At 39.8% G+C, this 20,534-nt stretch overlaps 1 protein-coding gene across 10 annotated transcripts in view; it reads right to left on the reverse strand.

The window, feature by feature from the left end:
• Positions 1 to 20,534, reverse strand: part of LOC122812189 (adhesion G protein-coupled receptor L1-like) — a 3,245,860-nt gene that overhangs the window by 377,453 nt on the left and 2,847,873 nt on the right. For all 10 annotated transcript variants that reach the window (XM_044084524.1, XM_044084517.1, XM_044084518.1 and 7 more), the window contains one exon: positions 17,999 to 18,182. In XM_044084524.1, the coding sequence (XP_043940459.1) occupies positions 17,999 to 18,182 (184 nt within the window). The remainder of the gene's footprint in view (positions 1 to 17,998; positions 18,183 to 20,534) is intronic.

Below are 20,534 nucleotides of genomic sequence, written 5' to 3' on the forward strand. Positions count from 1 at the left end.
GTATCCAGGCACCAGAACCGTGACTTGAGCATCCCAAACACACACTCGACTACATTTCGTGTTTGTGCGTGTGCCTCATTATGGAGTTCTTGTTCAGGTGTGTGTGCATTTCTGATGGGTGTCATCAGCCACGGCTCCAGTGCGTATCCAGCATCCCCCACTAGGAGACCATCAGGGATGTCCCCATTGGCAAATGTCTGGTACAGCTGCGTCAGATGCCAGATATGAGAATCGTGGTGGCTTCCAGGGCAGTCAGCACACACATTCAGTATTATGCCCTGGGCATCGTACATGACCTGGCAGTTGATGGAGGGGAAGCCCTTGTGGTTGATGTAGGCTCTAACCTGCTCACCGGCTGGTGCTTTGATGTGTATGTGCGTGCAGTCAATTGCACCCACTACCTCAGGGTATTCCGCTATTTGCTGGAAGAGATGCATACTGCTGGCCAATGCCTTACGGGAATTGCGGAAATATACATGATCACCAACATGTGCTGACATGGTATTCAGGAACTGGTGCAGTACCCTGGATACTGATGCCTGTGAAATCCCCATCATATCACCAGTTGGTCTCTGGAAGGTACCTGTTGCTAGTATTCTTAGGCCAACACATACCTTGGTTTCCACTGGGATGGGTTCCCCTCTATTGGTTCTGTTTGTGAGGTGTGGCTTGCACAGCTCAACAATTTGCTGCAGGAGGTCTCTGTCCACTCTATAGCGCTCCACTATCTCCAACTCATGTAGCCCCTGGTAGGTTACCCTGGGTCTGTACACTCTTCTCCGTCTCCTCACTGTGGGTTGCTCAGCAGCATTTGCAATGGCACCACCCTCAGCATCTTGCACATGTTGCCTTATGATAGCAATGGCAGCCCCTAACATTTTTTTGTCTGAGTTAAGCTTTTTAAGTTTTCACTCTCTTTGTATACTGCAGTGTTGCAGTGTTTCTGAGAAAAACATGGGGGAATGTTGTTTGCAGAGTTTTAAGTGCTGGGCTGGGCTAGTGTACTGCCTGTGTAATTGGCTGATTCAGATTGATTTCACCTGGCAGCTCTGCTAGTTCTCCTTGGTTAACTTCCTACTACTTCTTTTCCTTCCTTTTCCTTTTCTGTTTCCACAGGAGGCAGCACCACGCAAATAAGAGCAAACACATGCACACGAGTGCACACGCGCGCACACAGGCTTACACAGGCTTAGATGGGTTTACAGAAGTGCACATGCATGCACACGATGTAAGCACGTTTGCAAGAAAATTCAGTGATATCCACGGCGTACACCTTCAGTTTCTGGGTTTCAGTTAAGACAACTGTAGACACGCCTCTTCCAATCCTGAGTAACTCACAGCAAACACAAGCCACTCTGCTCCAATGAGTTTACAGTCTTTCATACATACCCCCCTCATGATGTCACCTATCTTCTACTCTACTACTCCCCTACTCATACACTTACACTCTAGGGACATGGCTCACATGCCAGGGAAAATTGGGATTCACTATCCTTATCCTCATTTGCATAGGATTGCCTACTAATGCTTGGTTACATCTCTCGAACTGAGCTTCCCCCCTTAGCAACCACTGCTCAGTAGCCATGTTGTCTTCAGCCTGCCATTCACCTGCATGGCAGAAGAATATTTTTAATAAGAATGCATATTTTAGGATATTTTTTTCTGGTTTTTAAAGCGCCGCACATTTGTGCGGCGCTGCGCTACGCTTAAACATCGGAGATCGTGGGAAAAAACTTGATTTTTATTAATTTTCAAGAGATCAAAATGCCAATGGCCTTATATTTGGCTACTGGCATGCTTCCTCAACTGGATGCATCCTTTATTTGGAGCTGTCATAGCTCCATTTTGCTATTTGCAGAATGGTACTCCATTACCAACTTGCAGTTCATTACTTAGAGAAAATCTACATTTATGATTCTCTGATATTTAACAAGTACAGTTTACACATTTGTCACTGTAACTTTAGGAACTGTATATATTTCATGTGTATACAGCAGACAAGTGATTCACTATAAAGCCTCTATGCAAAGCTTCTCCATTCACCTGGATGTTTTTCATCTCTGTTTTGTGAAGCCAGTTCATTTCAAAATGGGAGAAGAGGACTAAAACTGCACCAAATATTTCTGATTTTCACTGAAACAGTCACCCCTGCACAGCTTCATTGCAGCAAGATGAGATCCTTTGCCTCTAGAGACCGAAACCTATTTTGCAGTACCTTTCTATACACTGGCAGGTTGTCTCCCATCCTGATATGAACTGACAAAACACCTCCTTTAATCTATGGCCAGGTTTCCAATTGCAGAAGGAATAAACATCTCTCTCTCTAACTTTAGTAAAAGAGCATAATAATTATGATAACCAAGCAAACTTAAAATGCAAGATTCTGAATGATCCAAGTGTACTGCATCATTCTTGGATCTTTTGTTCTGATTCACAGTTACACTATGTTGTCTGAGGGGGCGCCGGAACCATAGAGTGCAGGGGGATGGGACCCCCCCCCCACACTTTTGCAGATCATCCATAACTCTGCCTTTTCATTTTCCGCGCCTCCAACCGCCGCAATGACATCAGCGCATGTATTTCCGGTTGTTTTGCCAGCGGGAACACAGTTGTATTGAAGCTGCTACCAGCTGAATGCTACATATGTGTGTGTGTGTGTGTGTGTAAATGCTCCCAGCAGGATGCATCTGGTGGCTAGAGGTACTCAGGCTCAAACTCTGTACCTTGGGTACAGGTAAAAAGAGCCTAAAGTCCCTAGCCACCATCACTTCTGAACTTAGGTCTCACATTGTTGCATTGTTGTAATTTTCCTCTGGACTGGTAAAACAAAACCTTTTATTCTAGCAATTTTTAAGGTTATAAAATCAGTATTTGAAATGTGTCCCTATTTTGGGGGTGTATTCCCCCATTATTGGCTTTGTTCTGTACTTTTGTGCTAAGAGGTTGAGAGCTATGGTGAGACGTGAGAACTGAATTCACTAAATTATATGATAGCCATTTAAGTTTGTCTTCCTGTCTTTCAAGAAACTGCTGGTTTAGCTTAGTGGTATGTTGCTCTGACTGTAGTGGCCAAGGTTATGGGTTCAAGACTTGGCAGTGAAATGCATGATGGTAACAACATTTTATGCAAGCAACTTTACAAAATTATACACGCAATGTGTAAAATATGTCCCTGTTTTTTTGCCTTTTGCCCCCACCCCCATTGAAAAGAAGTTCAAGAAGCTGTGCAACATGCTTATGGCTTACACTCTACTGTGATTCTGTATTTATATATAGTGTGTAGAAGTAGACTGTTATCATAGAAATGTTCTGAATAAGGCAGTTTTGACATTATTTGTGCATGCATTTTGCTTCATTGCCTACTGGAAAAATGTTCAAACAATAAATTTTAAAATGCAATTGGGTGTGGAGGTAGACTGTTATCATGGAAATGTTCTGAATAGGGCAGTTTCGTCATTAATGGTGCATGCATTTTGCTTCATTGCCTGCTGGAAAAGTGTTCAAACAATAAATGTAAAATGCAGTTGTGTGTGGAAGTAAACCTTTATGATGGAAATGTTCTGAATAGGGCAGTTTTGTCATTATTCGTTACTGTATTTTTGTTTCATTGCCTACTGGAAAAATGTTTAAACAATAAATTTAAAATGTGCTCTAACTTAAGTCTAACAAGTCTGCTGTATTATACAAGGAATATAATTTAATACAAGCAGGAAGGTGAATCAAGGAATGGATACATGTATGCATGGCCCTAAAAATGTGTTTGAAAACAGCCCAGAGGAAAGTGTGAAAGGCTCAAAATCATAGGCACATTTTAAGCTTTACTCTTGTTACCAAAGCAATGGATGAAGGTAAAATAGTTCACACCACATTACCTTGACCTGGCCAAGCCTTTTGACACAATCCCCTACTCAGGTGTATTACAAAAGATGAATAATGTAGGAACAAACACTTACATCACCAGCTGCATTGCCAACTTGGCTCACAGGATGCAGGATATCAAAACAGGGGAAGAGACCAGTCACCAATGGAGTCCCCCATGGTTTGGTGCCGAGACTTTTTCTGTTTGGCATATACATCTCAAAAGTAAAAGGAAATATAAAAGAGCTTTGGCCAGCTAAGTTTGAGATGACTGCAAGCTAGGAGAAATGAATGAATCCCCAAATGACTTAACCATCATGCAGGAAGGTTTGTCCCAAATAATAACTGGTGTCAAAATCATGTCAATGCCCTCTGAGAACTGATCCAATTGTTTGGCATTTGGGAATGTGTGTGTACAGTGACATAACCTTTGCCCAACATGTGCCCAGAGTCATAAGAAAGCCTTTCTGTTGTGCACAGCTTATAAATAAATTGATTGTGACTAGATCTAGAGATGTTGTTGTCCCCCTTTACAAAGCTGTCATTATGTCAGTCATTTTGTATAATGCCCACTTTGGCATGTATCTGTCCAGCCCCATGCAACAATTGGAATACCTTCAGAGATACCTTACTAAAAGGATACAAGTCCTAAACAACAAGTCTTGCATGGACCACCCTGAAGATTTATTACTATACTCAGTATCCTACAGAGTGTTAGATCTGACATGTCTGGCATACAAAGCATTCTCCGACATAATACAGATGGACCTACTGAACATCAGCAAGTCAAATGGCATTAGAAATGCTCAGTCCAGGTATCTAAACTGAATGTTGTGGAGAGATTAATATATATCACAGAGGCTACCACTGTTCAGGAACAGACTATCCATAAAAATAAGGCAAAGCTCATCCATCCATATTCAAATGTAACTTGGATCTAAGGATGGGTGATAGAAAATGCACTCCAGGATTTCCCCTCATGCCACTAATGGATAGAAGCAGTTCCTAAATGCTGCATCCATTACATGCCCCCCCCTCAAATTATCTATGGTATGATCACAGTTGTTCTCACTAGGGCTAATATATAATTATCAGCCATGGGGATAGCTAAGACCAATCAGAAAATGTTAATTCAAGCACCAAAAGGGAATTGGTTAAGCTTAAAATGTCCTCCAAGTGAACCTACGCTGTGGTAGCAAATAGTTATAAAAAATTTCCCTTTTTAGTTCACTAAGTGCCCCTGTCACCCTCCGCCCCCACCCCCAGTGTTTAACAGCTCCCAGCGCCTATGTCTGAGGACCCTTCTGCCAGTACTACAGGTATAGTGCATATGTGTATTTGTGTATGTGTGTGTGTGTGTGTGTGTGTGTGTGTGTGTGTGTGTGTGTGTGTGTGTGTGTGTGTGTGTGTGTGTCTCTGCGAGAGAGAGAGAGAGAGAGAGAGCAATATCAATTGTTCACTGATTTAACTTAATTAGATATATAAATGATTTACACTAAGAATGATTATTAATTCATCAAGTGGTACAAGGGCTATTGTACGAATCCTTGTGAAAAAAATACCACTGGTTCATAAAGTATAATTACCTTAAGATAAAACGATAATGATAGAATAGTGTACTATGGAAAATAAAAATTCATCTGTAGTGACATCTTATGAAAGAGTAAATATCTAATTGATATATAAAAATCTACAGATAATTATGGGAAATGTTTCCACTTTTAAGATTTTATACGAACTTAGTCTGCAAGAAAACCTAATGAACAAACCTGTCTATATATTTAAATGGGTCAAATCCAGGGAACCTTCAGTATGATTGACCATTTTTAAAGCAATTGAGAGGTGTGAACAATGCTAGATCCGGCACTAGGCAATGTAGGCAGTTGCCTAGGTCCCCATGCTGGCGGGGGACCCAGGCCACGGCATTAAATTAAAAAATAAGAAAGGTTTTCTTATTTTTTTGAGTGACTTGTGTAGTTTTGTTTTAAGAATTAAAAAAAAAATAGGTTTTCCTACAGCCACATGCTGTCACTTTAAGCAATTTCCTCCTTTGGCCATGTCCATGTATTGTCACTTTAAGCAGTTTCCTCCTTTGGCCATGTCCATGTATTGTCACTTTAAGCAGTTTCCTGCTTTGGCCATGTCCATGTATTGTCACTTTAAGCAGTTTCCTGCTTTGGCCATGTCCATGTATTGTCACTTTAAGCAGTTTCCTGCTTTGGCCATGTCCATGTATTGTCACTTTAAGCAGTTTCCTGCTTTGCTCATGTTTATGTCTTCCTGCTTCTTGCTTTCAGACAATGCAACAGCAGTAAGCATGATGCAAGATTTCACAGCAGAACATAAATCAAACCCAACAGCAGGAATGGCATGTGTCTCTGGAGTTATTGCAAAGCATAATGGTAGGAGGAGTTTGCTTTCATTCATTAGAGAGAGATTGAGACTGTGCAGAGTGTGGAACACATTGCTTCACCAAAACAGTAGGGGTCTGTGTGTGTATATGTGTGTGTGTGTGTGTAAAATGCCCCAATTATGGGGGCTTGTCAGAGTAAAACCCTGTACCTTAGATACAGGGAGTAAGAGTCTTAATCCAACTGCCAGATCCATACATGTTGATTCAAAATATTTTCTTTTAAATTTTTAAGAAATTTAGAGGGCGTCCTTCAATCAAGTAATCTGACCCAAAAATAATGTATGCTATATGTAGTAATATTTCTGATTTGTGTAAGATTTGTGGGTTGTTGAACAAAAGCTACTTCTTCAGCATTTATATTGTCCATAATTGTTTTAGTTTATTCAATGCACTAAAGAATGAATTAATTCATTAACAGGCTTGGGTTGTATAATGCAGTCTAAACATGTTGCATTTTAGTAATATATGTTTGCAGTACATTATACAGAGACTCCAGCAAATGCAAGGGATTATACATTTGTCAGCTCATACAGTCTGCATTATTAGTGGTGATCAAAACCGTCTGATCTTCATCATCCCTTATGTAGCCATTGTTGCATATGATTGTGGTACAGTCTCCTCTACAACATTGGATTGTAAAGGATTTCTGCATTTAGTTAAATACATTTAGTCTGGCAGTTAGCTCAGAGGACTAAATCTCCAACTTGGTAATGAGATGCTTCCTGTGGCAAGGGTGCAGGGCTTGAATCTTTTCACCTTCATTTACCTCCTGTGACACTGTTCAAGTTATTTAAGCAGACAATGCTTTGAAGCAGTTGGTTATTTGTGCTGGGCTCCTTAATGTGACATCACGCTTAGTAACCGTGAATCTTGTTATCATTGTTTGACAGACATTTCCAGTTGTATAGCTAATCTAGTTCAGGAAATGTTTGGGCAATATCACTGGCACACTATTTCTAAATGCAACACAAGCAGTGTATTTTTCAAGGGCAACAGGCACTGACTCCATTTATCGATGAAGCACTTAAATCCAAAGTTGTTTTCCAGCAGTAACCTCTGTATTAGTAATAATGCTCTTTAATGTGGTATAATTCAGATGACTTTTTCTTTTGCAGAGACTGTGTATATTGACTTAGCATATGTCATTAGGTGGCTGATATTTCTTATGCTCTTATAAATACTCTTCTATTTAACATGTGCTACACATGGCTGGATCTTATGGTATGATGTTAGTGACCTTTATACAGTTTCATGTAGTTCATCCAAAGCTACCAATAAAGTATATGTAATTTATTTCTTCATAAAAATGGGTGTACACAGTCAACAAAGTAATTGTAAGTGCTAGTAGGGGTGGAGGAATACTTTATGTTCTCTGGTCATTTTTAAACAGACAGTCCGGCTTGCAGCACTAGTGTGTGTGTGTGTGTGTGTGTGTGTGTGTGTGTGTGTGTGTGTGTGTGTGTGTGTGTGTGTGTGTGTGTGTGTGTGTGTGTGTGTGTCTGTGTGTGTGTGCATATGCGTGTGCATGTGCGTGTGCGTGTGTGTGTGTGTGTGTGTGTGTGTGTGTGCACACACGTGTACATGTGAGTGTGAGATAGAGAGAGAGAGAAAGAAAGAATTAAGCTGGAATACTTTGGCTACTGTATGCTTGTGTGAAACAAATTTGTAATATGTGACATTGGTCATTAATATTGTTAATTTTTTGACATCAACATATGGGAAAGATTTAGTCAACAATGTAGCTATAATTGCTGAGTTTGGGTGTTGTCTGTGGCTGTAAATGTACACATAATCCGCTAACAGCCAGATGCATTTTCAGTGAATGAGTTTCAAGGGAAGAGAAGTTTACTATTACCCATGCTAAGTCTGTTTTCAATGTGAAACTATTTTATTATGTTTTTGTTTTCATTAGCGAAAAGCTATCAGTGTTTGTGCTATAAAATTTGAAATAAAGGTTTTAAATCATGTCTGTAAACACTGTAAAAGTAAAGAAGGAAGCAGTATTCACACTGACAGTTTGAACAGTGTTTATCGCAAGTGAGGAGAGACAGACAAGTAATAGGGCACTGGAATGGCTGCGGGGGGAGGTGGGCAATGGTCCATTACTCTAGGGCCCCATTTGGCCATGATCTGGCTCTGGGTATGAACTACAGCACAGAAGCTGTATTTGAATGATTTGTAAAAAAAATCTAGACAGTGGCAGTAATATATTTAAAATGCCTTACCAGGTATATTAATGAAGTGAAAATAATAGTGTATAGTGAGAAGGCTGGGATATGGCTAGTGTATTTGCTTAATCTATTTATTACCTTCTATTTTCAGAGAAGTGCCCGCTAACAAATGACTCACTTTATGTACTTTTATTCCCAAAAAGTGAATGCCTAGATCTGTAAAGATATTTGGCATTTTTTGTGAGATATTCAAGGAATGATATCAATTTCTCTGATTGCTTTCCTAGCCTCAAAGGCAATGGAGCAGATGCATCAGACATTGCAATGAAACAAGTCATTTTATGTCATTTCTATGCCACATACCAATAAAAACAAAAATAATCACTTTTAATACTGAAATACATACTCTTTTTAGGTATGAAGTCACAGCAACAATGTAATTTATGCTTTTGATAGCTTTTATATTTGTCACTCTGAAGAGAACTTATAATTTAAACTTTGTGTATAACTATGCAGTTTGTCAATATCTAATAGCTATTCTGGCCTGAATTTGATGTTACCTACTAGTGCCAACATTTCTCTATTGCTTTAAGACAGTCTTACAAACGTTTTAGGAAAAATGGATGAACAGGCTTATTCAGCAGAAGTCTAAACCTCAAGATGCACGCACTCGAAACTCTCCTTAGCATGGAGAACATCAATATCTGTGCAGTAACAGAAACCTGGTTCTAGGCTCCCGAGAGCACCCCAGCACTACCAGATTATACCTCATACCATGCTTTTCGGCCCCAAAACTTGGACCGAACCACAAAAGGAGGGGGAGTATCAATATTCATCAAAGATACCCACACCTCCAGGTTGGTGGCACAGCACGAAGCATCAGAGACTATCCATGTGCAACTAACAGTGGGTAAAACTGCCTTCCAGTTTATAGCCTGCTACAGACCACCCTCCCAAACCCAGGAACCCCACTCGGCCTTCCTGAGAACACTGGAAAATATGAAGGTCTCTCCAAACACCATTATATTGGGTGACTTCAACTACCCAAACATAGACAGGGAACATTACTCTAGCTCCAACACCCTAGCCCAAAGGTTCCTAGAATTTATAAACTCAAATGCTATGGAACAACTTGTTACCACTCCCACAAGAGGGGAAAACATACTGGACCTGATCAGCACCAACATGGGGGCTCTATGCTCCAGACCAGAAGTGTATCCCTCACTGGTAAGATCAGACCATAAACTAATCTCACTGGATATTCACATCCCGACCCCACCCCCTGCCCAGAAAACCACAGTGAAAAACTTCTCTAAAGCAAATTTCACACTCCTCAAAACCGAGGTGGAATCCTTCAAAGCCCCTGGGCCTGTGGAAAATATGGCCCAGACCGCAGAATCCTTTATAAATGCATTCTATGAACACCTTCAGGAATGCATGGATCATGCAATCCCAAATAAAACCAAGACCCAATCCTCCAAAGGCAGGCGTACTGTCTGTTGGACCCCAGCCATAAACAAACTATACTATAGAAGGAGGAGGCTACTACACGATAGAGCAAAATCCCAAAAAGGGAACGCATCTCTGATCAGTATTAGCAAAAAACTACGGGCACTCATAAAATCGTCTAAGGCCAGCTTCGAGAGAAAAATTGCACAGGACACCAAGGATAATCACAAGGCTTTCTTTAGTTATGTTAGGAACCTGGGTGGGAATTCCCAGATATGCTCAGAATTAGTCCAAAATGACAAAAAATACACCGAACCCACAGACATTGCCAACATCCTAGCTGACAGGTTCAGCGCAAACTTCTCCCCTCCCCACCAAAAGGGCAAATATCTTTCCCAGCAGAGTGCTGCCCCCCTGACATCTCAGATGCTCAGGTAAGAGCCGCCCTCTCCAAAGCAAAAAACACAGCATCAATGGGACCAGACGGTGTTCCGGGCTGCGTCCTACATGAACTCCAAGAAGAGCTAAACCCAAACATAAAACTACTGTTCAATCTCAGCCTTACTACAGGATATGTACCCAAAGAGTGGCGTACAGCAACAGTGGTCCCTCTCCACAAAGGTGGTGCCTCAACAGATCCTGGAAACTATTGCCCCATAAGCCTGACTAGCTTGGTCTGCAAAGCTATGGAAAGGATCATCATGGACCTCATAAATAAAGATATTGGGGACCTACAGACACTGGATCCTACCCAGTTCGGCTTTGTTAAGGGCAGATTCTGCCTCTTAAACCTGGTCAATTTCTTTGAAACAGTCACCAAGGCCATTGACGAGGGGAAGGTGGTTGACACAGCCTACCTGGACCTCGCAAAAGCCTTCGATACAATACCCCACTCGAGCATTATAGATAAGCTCACCAGCTTAAATATAAACCCCTATGTCACTAGATGGGTTGCAAACTGGCTCAAGGACAGAACCCACATGGTTAGAATTGCTGAAGCCATGTCAGACTCCAAACCAGTTACAAGTGGCATCCCACAAGGTTCAGTCCTGGGACCTTTCTTGTTCGGTATATATTTCTCGGAGGTACAGGCCAACATGGAAGGACTGTGGCTGACCAAGTTCGCAGATGACTGCAAACTAGGTGCCATAATCGACTCTCCAGCCGACACAAGCATCCTACAAAAGGGCCTCACAGAAACAGACAACTGGTGCCAGAGCCATGGCCTCAAGCTAAACGCCAAAAAGTGTATAGTCATCCCCTGTGGCAAAAACAAAGTGCCCACAAATTACCACATAGGTGGTAATCCATTAAGTACGGAAGAAGTAATTAGGGACCTGGGGACCCAAGTTGATAGCAATCTCTCATCTGAAAACCACGTGGCCAAAGTGGTTCGAAAAACGTTTTATATAGCCCACCTAATCATGAAGGGATTCACATCTAGATCAGGGGAGGTCATCGTGCCTCTTTACTCATCCCTCATCAGGCCCATAATTGAGTACAATGCCCCTTTTGGGATGTACCTTACCAGACACCTGCAGCAACTGGAAAGACCCCAAAAGTACCTCACCAAGAGGATCAAAGGGCTCAAACAGATGCCATATCCTGCCCGGTTAAAGAAACTCCAGCTCTACTCAGTGGCATACCGCCTGCTCAGAGGCGATCTGTGCCTGACGTATAAAGCCATGTCCAACCCGGAATTAATGGACATGCTGCACCTCAGAAAATCCAAATCCCATTGAGCTACGCGCTCGAGAGACTTGAACCTCAGCACTGAAATAAATAGGACATGCTGGAGGGACAGATTTATAACCCAGAGGCTCCCTTCACTCTGGAATAAAATCCCAGTCCAGGTTAGGCAGAGTCCCTCATTGACTCTATTCAAGAGGAATCTTGATGAATGGATGGGAGATCGTAAGTTTACCCCGGGTATCACTTCTGTGTCACTGTTAGACAGAGGCACAGTATACTAACCTCGAAAAAGGGCATAGCAAAATTCATTTAAAATGGGTGGCGAAAGCCAAACATACTCTGGCTAGGCTTATAAATGCCCTAGGGCAGATAGCCAAGTATGAACCTATGAACCTATGAATGATCTAGTTAAGAATTAGGGAGTGCAGGCAGCACAAAATCACACACAATGTAATTCAGAAACTTGCTGAGTCAAAAAATGTCATGTATGTATGTTTGCTTGAATGAAGCCAAAGGATTACACGGGAATACCGATGGCATTAATAATGCAGGGATGTATTACTGAAGATAGTTGAAATATTCCATGTTTCAAAATAATAAATGTATCATGGTTCAAAGCTAAACAATATACTTACTGATTTCTGGTAAAAAGACATTTATATAGCTTTACATTCAAAATAATGTAGTTTAGTGCATATGACTCTACATTTAGGAGGATGGGGCACTTATACATCCAGTGACAGAAAGCGTATCTATTTATGAGAATTTAGCATGATTTTTACTTCTGATATAATGACAGCTCAGAAAATACTTTCTCTGAATATGTGCTACATGCAGAATAGAACTCATATTCCTACGTCTAATGGAAACACAATATAAGTATATCTGACTCTATTTTTTACTGTGATTCTTTTAGCATGCCAACTCTGATTTCCAGTCTATATGTAATGCGTGCATATACTGTATTTTTGCACTCACTCTATATATAATATTATTTATCTGTTGCCTTTATTCCTGAAACCAACTGTGATATTCATTTTGTATATAATATATATAATATTGTATTTTATCATTCACTCTGTATATAATGTCATGTAAGTAATCTTTTTTCCCCGGGCTGAGACTGAAATGGGTCCAATGGGCTCAGTGTTCTATCCCAGTTAACAAATTTAAAATAAATTAATAAAAATGAAATAAATAATAGACTCATAGATTAGTACTAGGCTAATGGCCTTTGTGGGCCATTTTAACCCTAGCCAATTACCCTGTGTGAGAATCAAACCCTGCACCTTTGCTTTATAATACCTTAACCATTATGCCAACCTCACACCCTGAAATACATATAATACAACATGCCAACTGTTTTACATTGTATTTTACTTCCATGAAAAATGAATAACATAATATCTATACATGTTCAAACCTGCCTTAAAATATATTATATTCACATAATTTAATATTTTTCATTTACTTGTGCACCCTTGCATATTACTCTAGTTGTATATTTGAGTCAAGTACAACATTAGTAAAAAAACTGTGAATAAAGGACACCCCTACTACCATCATTTAAAGATTGGCATGCCCTAAGAATTCACATAAAATGAGACTTAAGACAGGATATAAATGCAATTGCTTGTGCTATATTTCCAACATAATTATGTCTTCTTTTATAAAATTGTTGTTTTCCTTCAGTAGATTATCCCAAATTTTGATAACTCAAAAAATCCATGATTTATGAAAAGATAGTACTAAGAAATATGTTAATTATTTCCAGCTTCTCCAGTATTATTGGGGGAGGGGGATTAACATATTTGGTCCTGAGTTTGTTGATTTTTTTACTGGAAATGTTTATTTAATTTCATACTTTCTAGGTTATGTAAAATGCGTCCTGTATTCATTTAATATAATTATTCTAAGTCTTGACTGCTATACATGCCAACTGGATAATGTTATTTTTCCTACTTCTCTTTGAATGATTTGTCATAAAAGTGCTCCCTCTGGTGATAATGTAAAGTGTTTGTAGCGCATTCCAGAAATAGTATTTTGCACCTTTTCACACCAGATAGCTATATGAGACCACTCGGATTTCTGTACTGGTACAACTGTGATACCCAAGAGTATTATATGGATTGTTGCTTGGCTAATAATACAGTCCATTAAAAAAAAATAAAATAAAATATATATATATATATATATATATATATATATATATATATATATATATATATATATATATATTTACTTGAATGTCCCTATTAATTTCTGTCAAGATGGTCAATGCCATGTGATAATTTAAGTTAAAGACTGCTGACATTCCTTTCTTTTTCAATCTTTTTATACCCTTCTTAACATCAGACAGAGAAAATGTCAGCTCTGGTTTATCGACCAGTCTGCAACAGAATTAAATTTAGCAGTGTCTCTAGCCTATGATTTTGACAGATTTTGGCTGCAAAGTGACTTGTTACACCAAGGGGGGTCTATATTATATTCTCGAAAGCCGACAATGTTGAATCTGACATTCTCGACACGAGAATATCGAACGCTCAGAATCTCGAGTGTGTAAATGGAAATCTCCGTAAGGGAAGATTTCAATTTACTGCAATGTAGTGCGGTCTCGGAGATGGTATATTTAAGTAGCGAGGGGTGTGGGGGGTGCAGGTGGGCTTGCCCTCCTGCTTAAACCCGTTAGGGTACTTTTTTCTTTTTTTTCTTTGTCTTTTTATAAGGTCGATGTTTGAAGACATTGACCATGTGGTGTCGACCATATGTTGTTCGATGTTTTCAAACGTCAATCTTATAATATAGACCCCACCAAGGAAATCTTTAAATAACGTTTTTTGCATCAATTCACTTAAACATCCAGAATGGTGAGGTCAATAAAACAATCTCTTTCCCCATTTTCTCTGTGAGGTGAATAAACATTCAAATATCATCTTCTCTCTTTTTTTCTTTTTCGTTTTCTTGCATAACCATTCAAGGTACTTTGTGCCCACTGAATGGCGCACAGCTACAGTTATCCCTCTCTACAAGGGGGGATCCACCTTGGATCCCAGGAACTACTGCTCCAGCAGTCTGACGAGCCTGATCTGCAAGGCCATGGAATGTATTATCATGGAACTTATAAACAAAGACATTGGCAACCTTCAAACACTGGACCCAATGTAGTTTGGGTTTGTGAAGGACCGATCTTGTCTCCTGAACCTGACTGACTTCTTCAAATCAGTCTCCAGAGCTGTAGACAATAGTAAGGTGGTCCACACAGCCTATCTGGATCTCATCAAGGCCTTCAACACCATCTCCCACTCCGGAATCATAGATAAACTCACTAAGCTGGGCATTAATCCCTACGTCACTCGATGGGTTGCCAACTGGCTTACTGACAGAACCCACACTGTAAAAGTAGCAGACTCCAAATCCAGTTCCAGACAAGTGACAAGTGGAGTACCTCAGGGTTCAGTCCTGGGACCGCTCTTGTTTGACATCTCCTTCTCTGAAGTACAGGCCAACACTAAGGGACTCTGGCTAACAAAGTTTGCAGATGATTGCAAACTGGGAGCCATTACTGAATCCCCAAATGATGTGGATACTCTACAAAAGGGCCCTACAAAAACAGATGCTTGGTGACAGAGCCATGAGCTCAAGCTCAATGCCAAGAAATGTATAGTTATCCCCTTTGGAAAAAAACATGTACCCGTGAATTTCCACATAGGTGGCAGTACACTAAGCACCAAAAGTGTGATGAGAAACTTAGGGACACAGGTGGACAGTGGTCTCACCTTCGATAACCACATCATCACAACAGTCAGGAAATCCTTCTATGTGGCACACCTCATCACTAAGGGCTTTTCATCCTGAAAAAAGGAGGTCATTGTCTCACTGTACTCATCCCTCATTAGACCCATTATAGAATACAATGCCCCGTTTGCTATGTACTTCTCAAGACATCTGCAACAACTGGAAAGGCCGCAGAAATACCTCACTAAAAGAATCACAGGCCTAAAGCAGATGCCCTATGCTGACCATCTAAAAAAACTCCACCTATACTCTGTCACATATCGTCTACTCAGAGGCGATCTCTGCTTAACATACAAGGCCATGTCAAACCCAGAGCTGTTGGACATGCTACACTTAAAGAAATCCCAATCCCTCAGAGACACATGCTCCAGGGATCTAAACCTTGTCATCACAATGAACAAAACATGCTGGAGGGATAGGTTCCTGACCCAGAGACTCCCCAGACTCTGGAATAGACTTCCCATACATGTCAAGCAGAGCATCTCTTTGGCCCTCTTCAAAAGGAACCTTGATGATTGGATGGAAGATAGGAAATTCACCCCGGGGATCACTTCAGTCACCCTGCTAGAAAGGGGTCCAGAGAAGTAAATACTGTGGGAAGAAATAGCCAGGGAATTGTTATGGCTAGGCTTGTACAGGCCCTAGGGCCGATAGCCTAGTACCAACCTATGAACCTAAGAACTTTGCTTTTGTTTTAGGCTACATTTTAAAGTACTTGGAAAGGCTTGGTCTCTAATAAAATACCAAGAAACTCTAACATGATTTATAAGGATGTGTAACAAGTTCCTCTTCTGATATTTGTCTTGTCTTTTGTAGTTTGTCATTTTTGACACAGTGATATATTTTTGTACACTTTCTCTTAAGTCACTGAAATTAACAACGGAGTAAGGTTTTGAGTACCCTATTGTTCTTCATATTCAAATGAGTATTAATTAATGTGGTCCATGTTTTTAAGTCTCTAATAATCAATTAAATATTTTTTTCTATAAACTGCCTTAGTGACTGTGAATGAACTATATAAAGAATTGCATTACTTTGTAAACTTTTGTCCAGATTAATAACAGTACCATAGTCTCCTACCACTATTATTTTATTTATTTTTTTATTCTCCAGTAGCTCCAGGCTTTGCTTTTTGTTGAATACATTATAAAAAAAGTTGCTATTAAGTGATTAGAGTACACATATAGGCTTCTATAACTATATGCACATTATATTGTACCTCTAATATTATAATTCTGATCTGTGTTCCTTGAAAAGTTTTTATAATTTGTATTTTTCTGCAAACAAAAAAAAAAAACTTTTGAAGGTATATTTTAATTTGATCCAATGAGATATGCTTTCAGTTATTTTTAAGTGATTTGTGATTGAACGAAAATGATATTCAACCAAAAGATATATACTATTGTATATGTATGAGCAGGTCCTTATGTATGACAGGCATGCATGTTTGAATATGTTTCCACAAATGACTGATTGCAACTGTGTGAACAAGGTCTCATAAACGTCTAATATAAATGTGTGAGCAGGGTCCTATGGAAAGCTCACACACGTATAAACAGGTTATCATATACGATTGATAGAGATGTAAAACAGATTCTCATGTTCATGGAACTGGCACCACTGACATACGGGGATACAGCCATGACTATAGCCCAGGAGACACAAGTTAGCAGCTTAGGCAGCTGCTGTAACTTGCATGTTGGGATGGGCATACAAAGACCCAGCTTGTTTGCTTCTCTTCACTTGGAAGGGGAGGGAAATGAGTGTCTGGGTCTGCTGTCCATGGATGAATTACCAGTGAAGACTAGGGACTACACACATGTGGTACTGTCTACAAGGGATACAGTACCACTTGACTGTTTTATGTGGAGAAATTAATTTACATTTACTGGCCCCTTGCATGTCACCCCCATGGAAGCTATAGGCATGGTAGGGCTGAAAAGCACAATCAGATCCCACAAACATGATGACTCTTGCTTCTGATTTACTCAACTCTCTTTCTGTGGAATAAAGATGTAGGCCTCTCTTCCCAGGGAATGAAGATTTGACTGAGTGACCATAAGGGTCTGTCTCATGTTCAGTTAGGAGGACTAAATAAAAAGAGAACTGTGGTGTTAAAAAAGCTTCTTCCTAGCCCCAAGGCTGCACCAGTCTCTGAGTTAGTCTACCTTGTGATGTACAGATGGCAGGTGCAGAGGGCCTGTCCTGGGAGAAACAAGTTTTTGTGCGAGTCTTTTAAAGTTAATGGTATTCATTATTTAACTAACAAAGTTGATGACCATTGCAGTGTTTGCCAGTATGATGTTTAAATATACATGCAGGAAACCTTGGAGAGGACAGCATCAGCTTAATGAGCTGTGGGGAAAAGTCTGATTAAAAATAAAATCAGGATTTTCAATCATTATTTCACCCTTTTCAGTTTGATTTTGAATAGACATGCAGAGCATCATGTATTGCACTGACTGGCCAAAGGCTATTACTGCTTAAGATTGCATAAAATGTAACAAAGTTTTCTTCAAAAATGTTTGGAGGGTCATTACATAGGTCTCACTTATAAAATGTGTGACATTACCTAAGCTATAAAGTGGAAATGGAGCATTGCTCCTACAGTGATACGTACTGACATTCGGTTTACTAGCAGTTACACTTGCAGGCTCTTTCAGGTTGTCTGCCAGAAGGAAGGCACCCTCCTCTAAAATGTCCAGAAGCATGGTGGCTGTATGGGCTTGTTCTGTAGTATTCATGTCCTTCCAAGATTCTAAGGCCTCTGCTCTTAGCAAGTTATCCACGGTCTCCACCACAGCCTAGAATAGAGAAAGTGTACAGAGATAATATCAATAGAAGAAATATGGAAAAGTCATACTCAGTGGCTTGCAAAGAATGATACATAGCAACAATTTCATTCATGGAGGAAGCGACTTTCTTTTTATAGTTTTGAGTGAACGATATTCCTCTCCAAACAATGCATTAGTGCAGTTTTCCTTATGTACTTTACAAGTTTATTACTACTCATTTTATAAGTTTATTACTACTCATTTTACAAGTTTATTACTACTCATTTTCTAGTGTTATGCACTTACTTTAATTCTGCTACAACACTGTTACTTCTTGTGGCTTTACTTTAGCAGAGAAAAGTGTAAACAAAGTGTGCTGAACCAGCAGGAAGGTGGGCAAGCTGTATGTTGGTGGCTATTTAGCCATAGCTGGAATCTCCCACACTCTACGGAAAAGGAGCACTAGATACCAAACCATGAAGAACAGAATCCTAGAAGAAGCCTAGTAACTGCTCAAGTGTCCCTGATTGTTGCTACACACCATTCCAGTTCTTCTGCCTATCCTATGCAGCATTCAGTCCTTCTTTTCATCTGCTCAACAGCAAGATACTGCAGGACATTCAAAGGTATCAACAACCAGTTCATAAACCTTTATGTCTCATTGATTCTGGTCTGCAATTTCCAACTACCAGGTGCTACACTGGAATTTGGGACTCATTAAAGAACTTTCACAGTATGAAATGAGCATGGCCACAATCAGCTGCAAATTAGAGAAGGCTCTAAGATCAACAGAAACCAGGCTGAAGACTTGCAAGATGACTGGAGCAAAAGCACAAAATTAAGGAAATAGCACTCTAGCAACATAAGGATGAGAAATGTGTGAAAATGAAGAAGTTTGGCAGTGTCTCAAAACAACATGTGTCAAGATTATACAGCAAATATGCAACTGAGCCAGGCATGGAAATAATTTCATAATTAAAGCTGGAGATGGAATGTTGAAGTCCAGGAAGTTATCAAAAGAAAGAAGTGCAAGAAAAACATTAAGATAGAAAAGACGGAGAAGGATAAAAGAGCAGACACAACAGCAACGAATAAGGCACTAGAGGCACCCTACCAACTTCGAGAACGTGAGTGAGCAAATGGCACAAAAAACTCTATAAAAGGCAAATGTAAAAAGAGAAAGAAGGCAAGAAGGCAATCATCAGAGAACATTCCAAAGACATGTCAGCAGCAAACTGCTCACCTGTCAATAACCATCTAAAATGTTGGGACCCGCTACATCAAGTCCTTAACTACAGAGACTGTAAGGCCAAAAGAACAGACTTACATATACTAAGCCCGAGATGCCATTCCACAGAATATTCCCTTTTTTCTGAGGCATGGTGACCTCAGAATTGGTATATATCAGTTTCAAGGGTGGGGGGTTGCCCCCCACATGAGAGGTGCAGAGAAGGCTTGTCCCCCCTGCAAAATGAAGTTTTAAGGATAAGAGTGATTTTCAAAATTCACTTTTCTGTGTTTTTGGACTTTTTTTCAGCTTGTTTGCACTCGGCATTTAGAGTGCCAACATTTCATTAGGGACTGGAGTCTCACTACTGCCTGCCCCCTTGAAAACTTCAGACTACAAATATCCCATATGACTTCTGCCACCAGGAAGGAATCTATCCACTGAAACACACATATACCTAATCCTCAACTGAAAAAGCTTTCTGCAAAACTGTCTATTTCCTGCAATACACTACAATGAAAACTTCAAAATTCTTACTTCATATGTAACTATAAGCAAGTGTGGCAGAAAAATTCAAGTGCAATAGCTACAGTCATTCTTGCTAAGCACTGTTTATAGCCTACAAACATAATCTACAAGTCAAATTTCTGTATTACTAATGTATACACAACACCACCCAACCCGATTGATTTAACATCTGTTAATACTATAAGTATTTCATGCCTTATTATTTAGAGGCTCATAGTTCTTGTGAGTGCTAAGTGTATTACTTATACCCTACAGCTAATGTACCAGAACAACTACTTTCACTTTCTACAAAATGTATGTGATCGTGATTACATTAACCAGATATGGATTTGTAATCTTAAAATTTGTTTTATGAATATGGTCTGTAACTGTTCATGACAGCTTTAACAGGTTTGCATCAATGCTCTTCAGGTTTTTTAGGTTTTGCTAAAAGATCTCTGTAAATTGAACTGTTTTTGCTGCTTGGCCAAAGTGTCATCTCTGAAAATGGTTCATGGACTAGTGCACTTTCCTGCTGACAAAATATAAATATGTACATTTGGAATTGGAAAGTCTGTCATATTGCCAAGAGCACTCAGAAGTTAGACTTTAGTCATGCTCAAAAAAGTCTAGCATGGGCTATTATT

This window comes from Protopterus annectens, chromosome 9.part0 (assembly GCF_019279795.1).
Source record: "Protopterus annectens isolate FY-2018-M chromosome 9.part0, PAN1.0, whole genome shotgun sequence".
Lineage (NCBI taxonomy): Eukaryota > Metazoa > Chordata > Ceratodontiformes > Protopteridae > Protopterus > Protopterus annectens.